General features: G+C 40.8%; 1 protein-coding gene across 1 annotated transcript in view; it reads left to right on the top strand.

Moving 5' to 3' along the window:
- The window catches only part of gstcd (glutathione S-transferase, C-terminal domain containing), a 170735-nt gene that overhangs the window by 125246 nt on the left and 28507 nt on the right, over positions 1-16982 (top strand). Inside the window, exon 7 of the mRNA XM_062995301.1 lies at positions 2281-2409. Within this exon, the coding sequence (XP_062851371.1) occupies positions 2281-2409 (129 nt within the window). The remainder of the gene's footprint in view (positions 1-2280; positions 2410-16982) is intronic.

Below are 16982 nucleotides of genomic sequence, written 5' to 3'. Positions count from 1 at the left end.
TGGGCTGTTTGTGCATCTTTAAACATGCGTCACTGTGGTAATTTGTGCTGCTTTAACACAGTAACATTGTGTTTATACTGTATAACGATAACACCGGTCTTTCTCCAGTTTGCGGTCGTGAGTTACAAATGACTCGAGCTGCTGCTGCTGCTACATATTGTAAAATATCGGGTATTTTAAATAATCATTTTTGTTTTCAAAAAGCGTGAGAAATCATCACTGGAAAAAATTACAGTTATTAATTGACGCTTTAATATCATCTTTGGTCAAAGCACAGATTTGTCTCATCAGGCGTCTGAGCGCACAGATACGCGTTACAGGCGAAATGAGCGCGGACTCAGTCTAACTTTAGATCAGAGGAATTTGAATGTAAAGTCCATGAACTGTACACGTCATGGGAACATTACAAACACTGCTGTTAAATGGATCGCAATGGACTGTAGACGCTTTAACATAGTTAACGATGTGGATTTACATGATGTTATATGTGTTGCATCTAGAAATGGTTTATATTAGTACCCTGAGCGCCTGTTTTTTTTAGTGGCAGGGTTACGAACAGCAACAGATCCTCACTTTTACCAGATAATGTGAACATACTTGTCTATATAGGCATTGGCTGGCTTTCTAAAGATAATTTAGATGTAATAATTTTATCAACATTTTTATTACATTTTTTTTATTGGTAAATATTTTCTTAATAAAAATAAATAAAAATGCAATAAAACGCAATAAAAATGTGCAAAACTTCAAATTTTGTTTAGTTATTTTTGCAGTCGATTAATTATAATTAATTTGGTTCTTTAATCGTGATTAATCTCTATTAAAAATGTTAATTGTGTAACAGCCCTAATAATAATATAAACTAGAAGAAGAATTTTTATTTATATAGTACCTTTTCTAGTATCATACATCAGCAGGTCTAAGTGGGTTACAGGACAGAAAATTTAACAAATAAAGTCATTCAAATACAACATAAAAAGGCAAGATTCAAATTAAAGAAAACGTTTGGCTTGGTGGGTATTTACCCACTTAACTAATAACGTACAAAGATTTCTTAATTGTTTCATCATTGTTTAAATAATGCAGAAAATCATTAAAATACATTTTCAGAAACTGATTGAACTATCTGCAGCAGTACAGATCTCTCCACTCATGAAACTGCTGAATTAACATCCTCAGAGAGCATGTGCCGGTTTCTTTCAGTGAAAGCAATGTTCTAATCCCAGCAGGGGTTTTTTTTATGTACATATATTATTTAAAATGTGAGTTGTTTTGTTTCATTATGGAGTTTGAATTCATGGTAACTTGTGCACACTGGGATCTCTGTGTAACATGATATGGTATGGTATCATGTCAGTATAACGATAGAACTTTGCTATTAATTTTATAATAACTATAATAATGCTGTCAGTTACTGACTACATCTCTTATAATTATGATTGGCATGTTTAGTGCTGCATGAACGGTTCGCTCTACATTACTGCCGCCATTCTCACCACTTTAAATGACGTGTCAGTTATAATTAGTTATCGACTAATATATCGATTATGTTGAATGAAAATGGTATAATTTGATCCTCTAATACTGGTGTGTAAAACACTACTAGCTGATCCACAGAATCTTCTCATATTGTACATCAAACTAAAAGTCAAGCATGGCTGCCAGATGACAAGACTTTATTTATTTTCTAAATAGCATAAATTTTTTACAGTTGTCCTCCCAATCTAGTCATATCCAATTACATGTTTGCATTACTCTTCCTCTCTACTGATGCTGATCTCCATTTCTGATTGAGGAGAGCTGTGACTAACTCACGCCCCCTACTATTATTTTAAGTAGTGTTTACTTTTAGTCTTAGTAACGCCATGTGCACAGGTTATGTCACCATTACAGCATGTTTTATACATCGCTGTTTGAGTAGCGCAGTGGCCACAGCACTGCGCACATATTTTTCCGTCCTAGGTTCGAATCTGGCTTAGGACGAAACTAAAGTAACACAAGCTATGGGGCGCTGGGGTGGACATTGCTCCCCCAGATTTTCTCACTGCCCCCATCCCTAAGCAACGCAGTCCAGAACCAGGGCTAGATGCCATACAAAATTCCATTGTACCTTTGTATAGTGACGATAAAGATTCTGTTCTGTTTTAAGTTACCGCTTGTTCAAGGTTAATTGAATTGGTCAGTGAGTTGTAGCTGCATATTAAAATATTAGTATGTTTATTAGAATTGGCAAGTAAATACATACTTTATTTATCGTGTGGAATTATATAAATCCTTCAGGTCATCCTCATAGAAAACAAAGAAGAATCTTTAATCAGAGCGAGTGCCAGAAGCTCACAGCTCGGACTGCAGAACATCAGCTTCATCCAGGCCAACCTCGACTACTTCATCGGGTCTTTTCATATCGGGGTAAGTGTTACAGCTCAGCTTCTGCTTATAAAAGTGTTATAACATGATAATTAACAGGATCTTATACATGTGTGGAGTAAAACAAAGTACAATCATTTAATTGACTACAATATATATATACTGATCAGACATAACATTATGAGCACTGACAGGTGAAGTTAATAACACTGATTATCTCTTCATCACAGCACCTGTTAGTGGGGGGGATATATTAGACAGCAAGTGAACATTTTATCCTCAAAGTTGATGTTAGAAGCAGAAAATATGGGTGAGCGTGAGGGTTTGAGCGAGTTTGACGAGGGCCAAATTGTGATGGCTAGACGACTGGGTCAGAGCATCTCCAAAACTGCAGCTCTTGTGGGGTGTTCCCGGTCTGCAGTGGTCAGTATCTATCAACAGTGGTTCAAGGAAGGAACAGTGGTAAACCAGCGACAGGGTCATGGGCGACCAAGGCTCACTGATGCACGTGGGGGTACTTTGACACGTAGCACCTACCTAAGCATTGTTGCAGACCATGTTCACCCTTTCATGGAGACGGTTCCCTGATATCTGTGGCCTCTTTCAGCAGGATGATGCTCCCCGCCACAAAGCAAAAATGCTTCAGGAACGGTTTGAGGAGCACAACGACGAGTTTGAGGTGTCGACTTGGCCTCCAAATTCCCCAGATCTCAATCCAATCGAGCATCTGTGGGATGTGCTGGACAAACAAGTCTGATCCATGGAGGCTAAACCTCACAACTTACAGGAGTTAAAGGATCTGCTGCTGACATCTTGGTGCCAGATACCACAGCACACCTTCAGTCCACGCCTCGACGGGTCAGGGCTGCTCTGGCAGATACATGATATTAATGTTGCCAAAGTTTAGTTACAGATTTAGGGAAAGAATTAAACATAGTAATAATATATAATGTAGGTATTAATATAAAATGTTCCCTTTTTTATGGGCGGCACAGTGGGTAGGTCCTGGGTTTGATCCCCAGGTGGAGCAGTATGGGTCCTTTCTGTGTTGAGTTTGCATGTTCACCCCGTGTCTGTGTGTTTCCTCCAGGAGCTCCGGTTTCCTCCCACAGTACAAAGACGTGCAAGTGAGGTGAATTGGAGATACAAAATTGTCCATGACTGTTTGACATTAAAACTTGAACTGATGAACCTTGTGTAATGAGTAACTACCATGTAAAAGTGTAAAACACAAAGCATACACAGAACCCGGACCTCAACCCCATCGAACTCCTTTGGAATAGTGACTGACCATAAAAAGCCTCGGTGCACACTCAGTATTTACTTCAATAATGTAAATGTAAATTTCTTTAGTGTTTTTAAAAGCGTCTGTCGCCTCTATAATCTCCTCCTGAAATAACACGTTGTCGTTGCTGTTAGAGACAGAAGTGACACTTTTATTAAAACGGTGAGTCGCTATAGATGATACAGATGATGCATGAGGAGAGTGTGATGGTGCCCAAAAATAACCCACTCATGGTTACATGAATGTGTCTGAACTAGGGCTGTCACACGATCAAAAATTGTAATCGAGATTAATCGCGATTAAAGAACAAAATTAATCGAGATGAATCGAGATTAAAAATTTTTATCGTGTGACAGCCCTAATATATATGTATTCATCTCAATTAATCGCAAACTAATAATTAAGCAAAATTTGAACAGTTATGCACATTGTTATTGCAAGAACGTGTTTACCAATAAAACATTCATAAAATATGATAAAATTATTAAATCTAAATTCATTGTAGAAAGCACATTACCTGACAAAAGTGAGGATCTTTTCCTGTTCATGACCCTGACACTGAAAACAGGTGCACCAACCATAATGTTTTGATCTAATTTAAGGCATCAATAAAGCATCAAAACACAGATATGATTATTTCATAGATCTATTAAGAAAACCCTTTAATACTGTGTTTGTGCAGAAAGAATACTGGGAAATACTGTTCTAAATGACCATTTAAACACCTATAAATACCTGAAACAGTCAAGTTAGCAAACATTATAAGTAATTGACTGTAGCTATATAAAAAAAGTGTTAATTAAAACAGTCCATGTAAACGCTTAGTCCATATAAATATCAGATACGAATGTGTTTTTAAACAACTACAAACATCACAAATATAAATCATGTTTATAACCATGTCATAGAATAACCTGAATAAACTGTAGAGATGAAACATCACACAGAGTTTCACTTTTTACCGAAGGGGAGGAGGCGGAGCTACACGGTTTTGATGGACAGGTCTAGCAGCCAATGGAGATACTCGTTACAAAGCTTGCGTGTTTCATTCATCTTTTCATCAACACGTAAAAAAAGTGAAAACCGCTAAAAGTAGTTTATCATCGGACAGTTCATGCGCTTTACAGCCTAATTCATCTGAAATACAGTTAATTACCACAGAGACACACATGTATGTGGCACAAACAGCCAAATAAAAATAGTTAGATAAAAATTTTTAATCGCGATTCAAATTTTAACACAGCCCTAGTCTAAACCTTTTGGAATAAATATTTTCGGAATGGGTCTGTGTGAAATCCTACTGATCTCTCTACATAGACGCATTTTACATCATCCTACACTCCCGAGAAGAGGGCGTGTCTACATTCTTAGATTCCTTAAAATGCTCCTACTGAGGCGCCTTAATTCTGATTGATAATCTGACTGAATAGAGGAGCATCTGATACTTCTTTAGCGCTGGAGGCAATCCCAGCATTCAGTGCGGCACAACTTTTCTAACAGAAAATGACAAACATGGTCGACGAATGAAATGTGGAGCAACCAACGGAGTTCTATTCAAATGTAAATCAATTCTCATTGATGTTTAATGTGTATAAAGGTAGAATTATACAAGTGTCGTTTATTTGTAAATTCGGGCTCGTCAGGGACAGTTTAACCGCTTTCGGTACACGGAGGGAGACGTTAGCTGGCGTGCTAGCGGGTTGTGCCATCTCAGCCCATTGGTTTGAATGTCCTAATGCTAACTGTGTTAGCTTAGCAAGCTCTGTCTAAGTAGTGTGTCTAAATAATCTGCCTTATGACTTCCATGTCTTATTAGAATCCTCTCTAGTGAGGCAGCCCCACTGGTAGTTTACTAGGTTTGACCATAAGTATGTGGACACCCCTCTGAAATGATTGAGCTCACAGTCAGCGTGGATCCATCTCTTGGCTTCCAGTCAAAAGGGTCAGAAAGCGAAATCTGCATTAGCAAACATTCCCTCCTTCAAACTGGTCTAATGTGGTGTATTTATTAGCATTAAGCTAAGAAGGAAGCTTTTTAATGTCTGAGGTGTTTGGACACCCCGGCAGTTTGGGGTTTTGTTTGGATTCTTCATGTCGTTCTGAGGTGTGAATGCTGAGTTAAGTGCAGTTAGTTTTCTCGCTCCTCATGCCGCCCTGCGTTACTGTTGTTTCTCCTCCCTGTCATCGGTGTGAATGGCTTGGTTAACTCTCGCCTCTGTGCCGTCTGAAATGCCAAACGCAGCGAGAGCTGAGCGCTCGGTTCTGTCCAGTACTGCGCTACATGCTGAGTTTAAGCTCTGTGATCACTCCTACAATGCTAACACTCAGAAATGTGTGGTTATCTTCTTCTGAAGTTAAGTTCGTACTGTTAACAGCATTAAATGTGTTGTTTTATTGTTCTAACTGGTGCAGAATTGTATTACTTTAATCTATGTTTTAATAATGCACACACTTACTGTCGGCTTCTCAATGGCACCTCGGTTAAAGTTGAAGGACGCTGGGTGGGAGTTGAGCTCTTTTTAGTTTTCCATAGTGGCAAGCCGTAGTGGTTAAGGTACTGGACTAGTATTCAGAAGGTCACTGGTTCAAGCCACACCACTGCCAGGTTGCTGCTGTTGGGCCCTTGAGCAAGGCCCCTAACCCTCAATTGCTCAGACTGTATACTGTAACTGTATGTATAATGCTGGTCCCTGCTTCTGATTGGGGAGGACGAGGCTGCTCCACGCCCCCTCCGACACGTGCACAGCAATCGAACATCTTATCACCTACACTTGACGAGTGCAGTGCAGTACAGCGCTGTGTACAGAGAGCCACACCCTCTACCGCACTCCTTGGCCATCTCCGTGCAGGCGCCACCAACCAGCCAGCAGAGGTCGTAATCGCACTAGTCTGAGAGAGAGTCCCCATCCGGCTTAATCCCGCCCCTATCTGAACAACAGGTCAATCGTTGTTCATGTGGCCACTCAGCCTCAGCCGGCAGGCAGAGCTGAAATTCGATACGATGTATTCCAGATCTCCGACTCCAGCTCTGGTTCCAGCGTGTGCTTTACCGCTGCGCCACCTGAGCAGCCCCTGTAACTGTAATTTAAGTTGTTTTGGATAACGGTAATGTAAATGTTGGGCTTTCTTGGTTATAGAGCGGATGTTTAGGGTCCAGGTAAGGTTCTCCATTAAGTGAACATCAACAACCCCTCAAAGGTTTTCCTGAAGTCAACTACCATCCCCTTTGTCTTGTCCACATTCAGTATAGCAGGGGTTTTCAACCTTTGTGGACACGCGCCCCCCTCCGTGTGCCGACCGCGTATGGACAGGCAGGGGGCACGCCCCACAGGTTGAAAACCCCTGATCTATAGAACAGTGTTCTGACGAATTTTGCACTTGTGACATTTGCTGTGTCTGTTGAGCCTGTTGTGTATCTAGTGAGATTCCTCAGAGCATATTGAGACTGTAATCGATAAAGGTCTTTGTATCTGTCCTGTACCTGTACAGCTCTTAACCCTAATCTTTCTTTGACTTGAACTGGTTGAATACCGTTCTGTCGATCACAAGCTGGATCTTTTGTTATCATGTCATTTACTTTACAGAGTTACTTTTTACTTTTCCTGCACTATAGCAATGATGTTGATTCTCCGGGTCACAGCATTTGTCCACATAACCCTCCTCGGTTTCATTCTTTTATAAAAAAGCGTCTCTCTGGTGGAGTTATGTAATGCAGTCGTGGCTCGAGTGGCTCTGCATGCGCGGCATCGCTGATCGTGTATTTTTGCACTGAAGTGCTGAACGGCCTCGGGGCATTGTTTGTTTGCTCGTCGGCGTAATGAGATGTTTTATCGTGTGCTCCGTGGAGACCCGTTCCACTTGGCCTTCCGTCCACACGTTCCTGAAGCTCTCCGTGCCGTGGGGGCGTCGTGTTTATCAGTTTGGCCGGTGTGAAGCTTTTCCCACACATAGAACAGTTAATAAAGTTTCAGGATGTCATCCATGGGTGTGCATTCAAATTTGCCACATCTCCATCGGAAAATAAATGATTGATGTGCATTTTGTTCATTTCCATCGGTGCTAGTGCTGGACATGGACCATGAGCAACTACACAAGTTCCATGATGTCAGGTTTGGAGAGAAGTGAAATTTGTAACTGATTTAGGTTAAAACTTTATTGTCATTGTAATTACACTACAAAACAGGCCGCTCAGGTGGTGCAATGGTAAAATACACTAGCACACCAGAGCTGGGATTTCGAATACATCATATCGAATCTCAGCTCTGCCATCCGGCTGGGATAGGCGACTATATGAACGTTTGGCTGTTGTTCATCCAGGTAAGGGAGCCGGAGAGGGACCTCATACCTGATGCAATTACGACCTCTGCTGGCTGGTTGATGGCGCCTGCACAGAGTAGAGGAACAATGCTGATCAGGGTGTGTCTCTCCATGCACAAAGCTGATCCGCTTATGAACTCGCCTCGTGCAGGTGAAAAGATGCAGTCGGTACTGCACACATGTCGGAGGGGGCGTGTATCAGTTCACTCTCCTCAATCAGAGGCGGGGGGCAGCACCGTTTACATTTTCATCATTCAGCAGACGCTTTTATCCAAAGCGACTTACAGTACTCTGACAGTATACAGTCTAAGCAATTGATGGTTAAGGGCCTTGCTCAAGGGCCCAACAGTGGCAACCTGAGGCTTGAACTGGCAACCTTCTGATTACTGGACCAGTACCTTACCCTTTAGGCTACAACTGCCCAGCACCAGTAGAGAGGAGGCTTAACACAATCGGGTAAAAATTGGATGCTCTAAAAAAAAATGGGGAGAAAAAGGGAGAAAATGCATTGCGTATAAAGAAAAAGTTATATTACGAAAGTTTGTTTGGCTCTCAGGGAGACCAGCAGCAATAATACAATAAAAAATAAGATATAAAATACTAAGAAATGCAAAAAAAAAAAATCATTTTTTGGTGAGACCATTAAAGGATTAATTTGTGCATTAACATTTGCATCCCAAGGTAATCTATAGAGCTACAGTGTTCTGTGACATCATAACTTTACCTTTTTATTAACATAATACAACCTGTTCCACATAACAGCTCACATGAAAAAAGGGAAGATTCATGCCAATCTACTGTGAAGGGCATTGTTTGGGCTTGGGCAGGAGGGTGGAAGCTGGACACCACCAGGCGCCAGGGAACCTGGCCTAACACCTCATGATGTAAGAAGACTGGCATGTCTGGATGGCTTTTCTCCAGAGGTCTGATTTACTTCCACACGCCTCCCAAAAAAACTGAAAGAAAAATGCAGCCTGTGTTCTGCCCTGTGAGGGATTACGATTAGTGTTTCTCGGCTGGTGCCAGACTGACTGCCATCCTTAAAAGAATGAGATGGTTGCTAACAATAATAAAAAACACATGATTATCCTTGATTGGCTGCAGTGTTACTGGGTGTATAAAACCAGGTCTGTTTCTTTAGTTACACTTTGGCATTACCTTTTATTTACAGAGTCTTTACTGGTTAGAACACAGTCTTGGCAGTTTTTGGGCTAGAACCAATGATCTTCTGATCAGTAACACTAAGAACTGCTGATAGGATCTGTGGTTTAATTGGTTTTACTGCACTGGGGGGTGAGAATTGTTGTCTGACACCTAGAGAACTGTAAGGTAACTATTGGTTTACAGGGGTGTTAGGGTGAAGATATGTGACATGAGTGGCATTAGTTACCATGGCAATGGATCTGTTGTATCATCGGTTACAGTGGTACTGGGTAAAAGCAACGTTGGGGGGTTAGAACAGTGGTCTGACTGGTTTAGTAATATTGGGGGTTAGAGCTCTGGTCTGACTGGTCAGAATGACATTGGAGATTAGAATGGTGGTCTGACTGGTTGTACTGATGTTGGGGTTCGAACTGTGGTCTGACTGGTCCTAGTGACATTGGGGGTTTGTAGAGTGTTCTGGTTGTACTGACATTGGGGGTTAGAGCGGTGGTCTGACTGGTTGTAGTGACTTTAAAAGTTAGAATGATGGTCTGACTGGTTATGTTGATGGAGGTTAGAACTCTGGTCTGACTGGTTGTAGTGACATTGGGGTTAGAACGATGGTCTGACTGGTTGTAGTGACATTGAGGTTAGAACGATGGTCTGACTGGTTGTAGTGACATTGGGGTTAGAACGATGGTCTGACTGGTTGTAGTGACTTTAAAAGTTAGAATGATGGTCTGACTGGTTATATTGATGGAGGTTAGAACTGGTCTGACTGGTTGTAGTGACATTGGGGTTAGAACGATGGTCTGACTGGTTGTAGTGACATTGGGGTTAGAACTCTGGTCTGACTGGTTGTAGTGACATTGGGGTTAGAACTCTGGTCTGACTGGTTGTAGTGACATTGAGGTTAGAACGATGGTCTGACTGGTTGTAGTGACATTGGGGTTAGAACGATGGTCTGACTGGTTGTAGTGACTTTAAAAGTTAGAATGATGGTCTGACTGGTTATATTGATGGAGGTTAGAACTGGTCTGACTGGTTGTAGTGACATTGGGGTTAGAACGATGGTCTGACTGGTTGTAGTGACATTGGGGTTAGAACGATGGTCTGACTGGTTGTAGTGACATTGGGGTTAGACCTCTGGTCTGACTGGTTGTAGTGACATTGGGGTTAGAGCGGTGGTCTGACTGGTTGTAGTGACTTTAAAAGTTAGAATGATGGTCTGACTGGTTATATTGATGGAGGTTAGAACTGGTCTGACTGGTTGTAGTGACATTGGGGTTAGAACGATGGTCTGACTGGTTGTAGTGACTGGGGTTAGAACGATGGTCTGACTAATTGTAGTGACATTGAGGTTAGAACTCTGGTCTGACTGGTTGTAGTGACATTGAGGTTAGAACTCTGGTCTGACTGGTTGTAGTGACATTGGGGTTAGAACGATGGTCTGACTGGTTGTAGTGACATTGGGGTTAGAACGATGGTCTGACTGGTTGTAGTGACATTGGGGTTAGAACTCTGGTCTGACTGGTTGTAGTGACATTGGGGTTAGAACTCTGGTCTGACTGGTTGTAGTGACATTGGGGTTAGAACTCTGGTCTGACTGGTTGTAGTGACTGGGGTTAGAACGATGGTCTGACTGGTTGTAGTGACATTGGGGTTAGAACTCTGGTCTGACTGGTTGTAGTGACATTGGGGTTATAACGATGGTCTGACTGGTTGTAGTGACATTGGGGTTAGAACTCTGGTCTGACTGGTTGTACTGATGATAGGAATTAGAGCGGTGGTCTGACTGGTTGTAGTGACATTGGGGCTTAGAGCTGTGGTGTGACTGGTTGTAGTAACGTTAGGGTTAGAATGGTGGTCTGACTGGTTGTAGTGATGTAAAGCTGTAAAGCTGCTTTAAGACAATGTCCGCTGTAAAAAAAAAAAAAAAAGTTATACAAATAATAATAATAATAAACTGGCCCTGGCATGTCCCACAGATGCTATGCTTGAGATTTCCATCTAATCTTGCTAACCGGTGCTAATGTCCTGCTGGTAGTTTCTTTGTTTCCCCCCCTGGGCATCCATGCTGGGTGTATGCGAGGACATTTCAGATTGTGACAGTTCAGGTGAGGGGAAAATTTGGGTTGGAAAAAATTGGGTCCGTTTGGCTGTTAGATGGTGTCAGGACCCTCGCTCTTACGCTACTCTCGCTCTGTGATAAAACGGTATTGCAGAATATCCACGGCGTGCTCGGTTAAATTCTCTCCGGCACGTCTGCTTAAGTGCCGCTGCCAGCGCCGGACACGGACAGATATACGACCTCATCAGGGTTTAGGGGCATGAAAACGAGTAGCTACAATTTTATTTGACACTGGAACATAAAGCTGTAGTTTCAGCTCCAGGCTGGTGTTAAAAAGTGAGTAAACATCGCAGACGTGATGCACCGAGGGGATTCGCCCGGCCCGCTGACTCGGATTGAAATTGTTGTCGCTGTAACACCCGAGTCCTGGTTCAGCTGTGGGACTGAATTTACTTATTGGAAAGTAGATTTTTATGATTAAATGTGTAATACAAACTCATATTTTTTAAAAGAAATGAAAATGTTGAATGCAGCTTGAAATTCGACATCAGTTGGTTCTGGGAGTGGCGTCAAGTTAAAAGACGTTGAGTTTCAAGGTATTTTTTCCCATAAGGATGTTTGGGAAACCTGTTAATGTGTATCATGGTCCCGTGGAGCTGCATATATTTTAGTCTAATGTAAAATAATGAGGTTGTTTTTGACACTTATACACTGAAAATAACACAAATATAATATAAGAACACTGAAATACAATTAAAAACAGTTTAAAGTTAATAAAAAATACAATAAAACCTGAAATTTAGCTTTACTTCTTTATTGTTTCCTTATGCTTCTTAATCATGGAGATGCATAATCTTGGAATACCGGATTCCGTTCAGTACCGGCGCATTCACATGAGAAGTGACAAAACCACTTACCATGTAGAAGCACCTTGTAGTTCTACAATTACTGACTGTAGTCCATCTGTTTCTCTGCATGCTTTGTTAGCCCCCTTTCATGCTGTTCTTCAATGGTCAGGACCACCACAGAGCAGGTATTATTTAGGTGGTGGATCATTCTCAGCACTGCAGTGACACTGACATGGTGGTGGTGTGTTAGTGTGTGTTGTGCTGGTATGAGTGGATCAGACACAGCAGCGCCGCTGGAGCTTTTATATGCCGAGTCCGCTCACTGTCCACTCTATTAGACACTCCTACCTAGTTGTTCCACCTTGTAGATGTAAAGTCAGAGACGATCGCTCATCTATTGCTGCTGTTTGAGTCGGTCATCTTCTAGACCTTCATCAGTGGTCACAGGACGCTGCCCACGGGGTGCTGTTGGCTGCAGTCCAGCAGTGACAGTGAGGTGTTTAAAAACTCCAGCAGCGCTGCTGTGTCTGATTCACTCATACCAGCACAACACACACTAACACACCACCACCATGTCAGTGTCACTGAAAGGGGGCTAACAAATCATGCAGAGAAACAGATGGACTACAGTCAGTAATTGTAGAACTACAAAGTGCTTCTATATGGTAAGTGGAGCTGATAAAATGGACAGTGAGTGTAGAAACAAGGAGGTGGTTTTAATGTTATGGCTGATCAGTGTATGTGTATTAATATATTTTTCCTAATGTAATATACTGTATGTATATATTAGGATTCAATTATGTTAAAATTGGGTAAATTGGACTGTCATGATTAAACTAATCTATTAAATGTGAGCTGCTTTAGTCTCATATATCCAGTAGCAAAACTTGAAAAGCAAACTTAGAACTCCAGTATCTCCCAGTTGATGGATTACCCAGTTGTGGGAAGTGTGAACAGTGTATAAATTTTCCTCTGGATGAACCAGAACCATAAGAACAAACTTTATTAAACTGAACTCTGTTGCAATAATCCTCATACTAGCGATAAATCTGAGAGCAGCGAACATATAACCATGTAAAATTCTTCTATCATATCTGAAGTGTAGCGCTTATTAAAGAGTGCAGATCTTCAGAGAGTCGAGATGAAGTGATATTGATCATCCTGACGTGTCCTCATTAGTGCATCCCGGCACCAATTTCCAGAATAATATTCTAATCTGAGAGGGCGTGAGCTACACTCTCACTTCTGCTCCATCAGCATCCACTGAATTTGATCAAAGTTTGTGTGAAATGTTTTGATTTCTGCTCAGGTGATCAAATCTGGATACACAGTGCCGTTAGTGCTCTTCTGTAGCAAACAGGTACAGTAAATAATAATAATTATAATATAAATCATAATAATAATAGTAATAATAATAATCATAAAAATAATAGTAATAATAATAACAGTGATAATGATAATGATAATAATAATAATAATAATAATAATAATGATAATATAATAATAATAGTAATAATAATAATATAAACCATAATAATAATGATAATAATAATAACAGCAATAATAATAATTATTATAATAATAATAATAGTAATTTTAGTAGTAATTATAATTATAATAATCATAATAATAATAATAATAATAGTAATAATAATAATATAAACCATAATAATAATAATAATGACAATAATTATAATAATAATAATAATAAAAGTAATAATAATTATAATAATAATAATAATTATAATAATGAATAATGTTAATAGTAATAATGATAATGATAATAATAGTAATAATAATATCACATCCATCACCTGAGTCAGTAACATGTAGAGCTACACCGACCAGGCATAACATTATGATCACTGACAGGTGAAGTGAATAACACTGATTATCTCTTCATCACGGCACCTGTTAGTGGGGGGGGGATATATTAGACAGCAAGTGAACATTTTATCCTCAAAGTTGATGTTAGAAGCAGGAAAAATGGGCGAGTGTGAGGATTTGAGCGAGTTTGACGAGGGCCAAATTGTGATGGCTAGATGACTGGGTCAGAGCATCTCCAAACCTGCAGCTCTTGTGGGGTGTTCCCGGTCTGCAGTGCTCAGTATCTATCAAAAGTGGTAAACTGGCGACAGGGTCATGGGCGGCCAAGGCTCATTGATGCACGTGGGGAGCGAAGGCTGGCCCGTGTGGTCCGATCCAACAGACGAGCTACTGTAGCTCAAACTGCTGAAGAAGTTCATGCTGGTTCTGATAGAAAGGTGTCGGAATACACAGGGCAGCACAGTTTGTTGCGTATGGGACTGCAGAAGGGGGGCCAACACAATATTAGGAAAGTGGTCATAATGTTATGTCCAATCAGTGTATTTTATCAGTAATATTTATAATTTATAAAAGGTATTAATAACAATAGGTATATAATTTTTTGGAATTTATAATTATAATAGGTATAATTGTAATAATCGTATAGCTAATGTAGGAGCAAACTAGTATTAATAAGCTTATTTTTTTATTTGAACAGAAAATGATCTTAATATGGAGCAGCTGTGAAATACGGGGGTTTTTTTTTGTTAAAGCTTTTTGGCACAAGACGCTGTTATATTTTATATTTATGTTTTCTATTGAAGCACTATTTTCTGTCCACCGTTGACATTATGTTTAAGAATCACAACAACACCTTTTTTTCTTGTTATTTTGGTGGGTTTTTGATATGTATGTTAAAAATGAATATAATTTGCCAATTTAGGAGCAAATTTCACAGATAAATAATTATGTTTGGTTTAGTATTATATGAATAAATCCTGCTTAGTTAGATGAGATGATAAAGGTAATAAAAATCCAGCATTCTTTCTCACTAAACCAGTAACACTGTCTGAAAACCTAGTGAGCTGCCTACTGCCTACCTGATCAGCTGCCTCAGTAGAGAGGATTCTGTTAAGACATGGAGCTCATAAGGCGGAATATTTAGACGCACTACTTATACAGAAATCGCGCCGATTTAAACCAATGGGCTGAGGCGCCAGCTAACGTCTCCCTCTGTGTACCAAAAACAGTTAAACTGTCCCTGACGAGCCTGAATTTACAAATAAACAACACTTGTGCACCTTTATACACATTAAAAATCAACGAGTATTTATTTACATTTGAAAAGAACTCCGTTGGTTGCTCCGCATTATATTCATCCACCATGTTTGTCATTTTCTGTGAGAAAAGTCTGAATGCTGGGATTGTCTTTAGCGCTGAGGAAGTGTCGGACGCTCCCTCGTTATTCAGTCAGATCATCACTCAGAATTAAGGAGCCTCGGTAGGAGCATTTTAAGAGATCTAAGAATTTAGACACGCCCTCTTCTCAGGAGTGTAGGATGATGTAAAATGCGTCTGTGTAGAGAGATCACTAAGTATTACATCTCAACTAAGTTACTTGACCTGCCTTTAAAGCAATAAATCATAAACCTACTTTATTCCATTACTGTAATTCCTGCGAGATGCATTAGAAATGATTCTCTCCTTTGTTACACGCACACACACACACACACACACACACACACACACACACACACACACTTTTGGTTTCCTGCCAGTGGTTTGAGAAAATTAATGGATTTTTGTCAAAGCTCCAACGCTACACAACATTATCTAATATTAAAAGATAGTAAGTGCAATAATCCACTACTCCAATAGTGTACACCGATGAGGCATAACATTGTGACCACCTTCCTAATATTGTGTTGATCCTTCTTTTGCTGCCCCATACAAAACAAACTGTGCTGCCCTGTGTATTCTGACACCTTTCTATCAGAACCAGCATTAACTTCTTCAGCAATCTGAGCTACAGTAGTTCGTCTGTTGGATCGGACCACACGGGTCAGCCTTCGCTCCCCACGTGCATCAATGAGCCTTGGCCGCCCATGACCCTGTCACAGGTTTACCACTGTTCCTTCCTTGGACCACTTTTGATAGATACTGACCACTGCAGACCGGGAACACCCCACAAGAGCTGCAGTTTTGGAGATGCTCTGACCCAGTCGTCTAGCCATCACAATTAACAGGTGCCGTGATGAAGAGATAATCAGTGTTATTCACTTCACCTGTCAGTTGTCATGATGTTATGCCTAGTCGGTGTAGTAGAAAAAAAGTATTTCGGTCAGAGCACAGGGTCAGCCATTATACAGTGCCCCTGGAGCCAAGAGCATTAAGGGCCTTGCTCAAGGGCCCAAAATGTCAACCTTTCAGTCGACAGCCCAAAGCCTGACCCACTAGGCTACCACTGTCCAGACATGCTACTTAAGAGCATATTAATAGCAGTAAGCGTGCTTAGCAAGGCAAAATCTGTTGAGTTAAAGCAGGAGAAGACCTCTCTATACAGGGGGTAACAGTGAATAATGTGTTTTTGAGCATGAATAGTTGAGTACAGATGGGGTAAATATATGGAGCTCAGTTCTATGCTTTTATCTATTAGGAGGGATGCAAAATTAGACCAGTGATTTAAAATAATTGTAAAAGAACTTAATCAATTGTTTAGTTATTTTTAAAACGGACAATTAGCCAGATGATCATTCTAGTCATTGTTGTGGCCGAGCTGTAGCTGTACCAAGCGATTCCTCAGGTGGCGGACAGAGGAACAACCTGGCGTGGACCAACAGCGGCAGAGCCAACAGAACGCAGGGGTGGTAGACGGGTGGTGCCGCCTACTGCTATAAAATGCAAACATTTTTTCAACGGCGGTCTCTGTGACGTGGCGAGTCTGAGCCGCCACCACCATAACTCACACTACTCCCGTGTTGAGGTCACACGTTAGGCGGTTTTTGTCATAGTTGGAAGCTTCCGGCAGACCTCAACATCCACTGCAGCCACTGGTCGTGTTGGGTTCTTATCCTCGCCATCAGGTTCCTGTTGATCGTGGAAAAGTCTTATGGGCTATGGATTACGCAACCGTTCTCCACGTTAA

The sequence above is a fragment of the Trichomycterus rosablanca genome, chromosome 5 (assembly GCF_030014385.1).
Source record: "Trichomycterus rosablanca isolate fTriRos1 chromosome 5, fTriRos1.hap1, whole genome shotgun sequence".
Lineage (NCBI taxonomy): Eukaryota > Metazoa > Chordata > Actinopteri > Siluriformes > Trichomycteridae > Trichomycterus > Trichomycterus rosablanca.
This window is presented reverse-complemented; position numbering and strand designations above follow the sequence as displayed.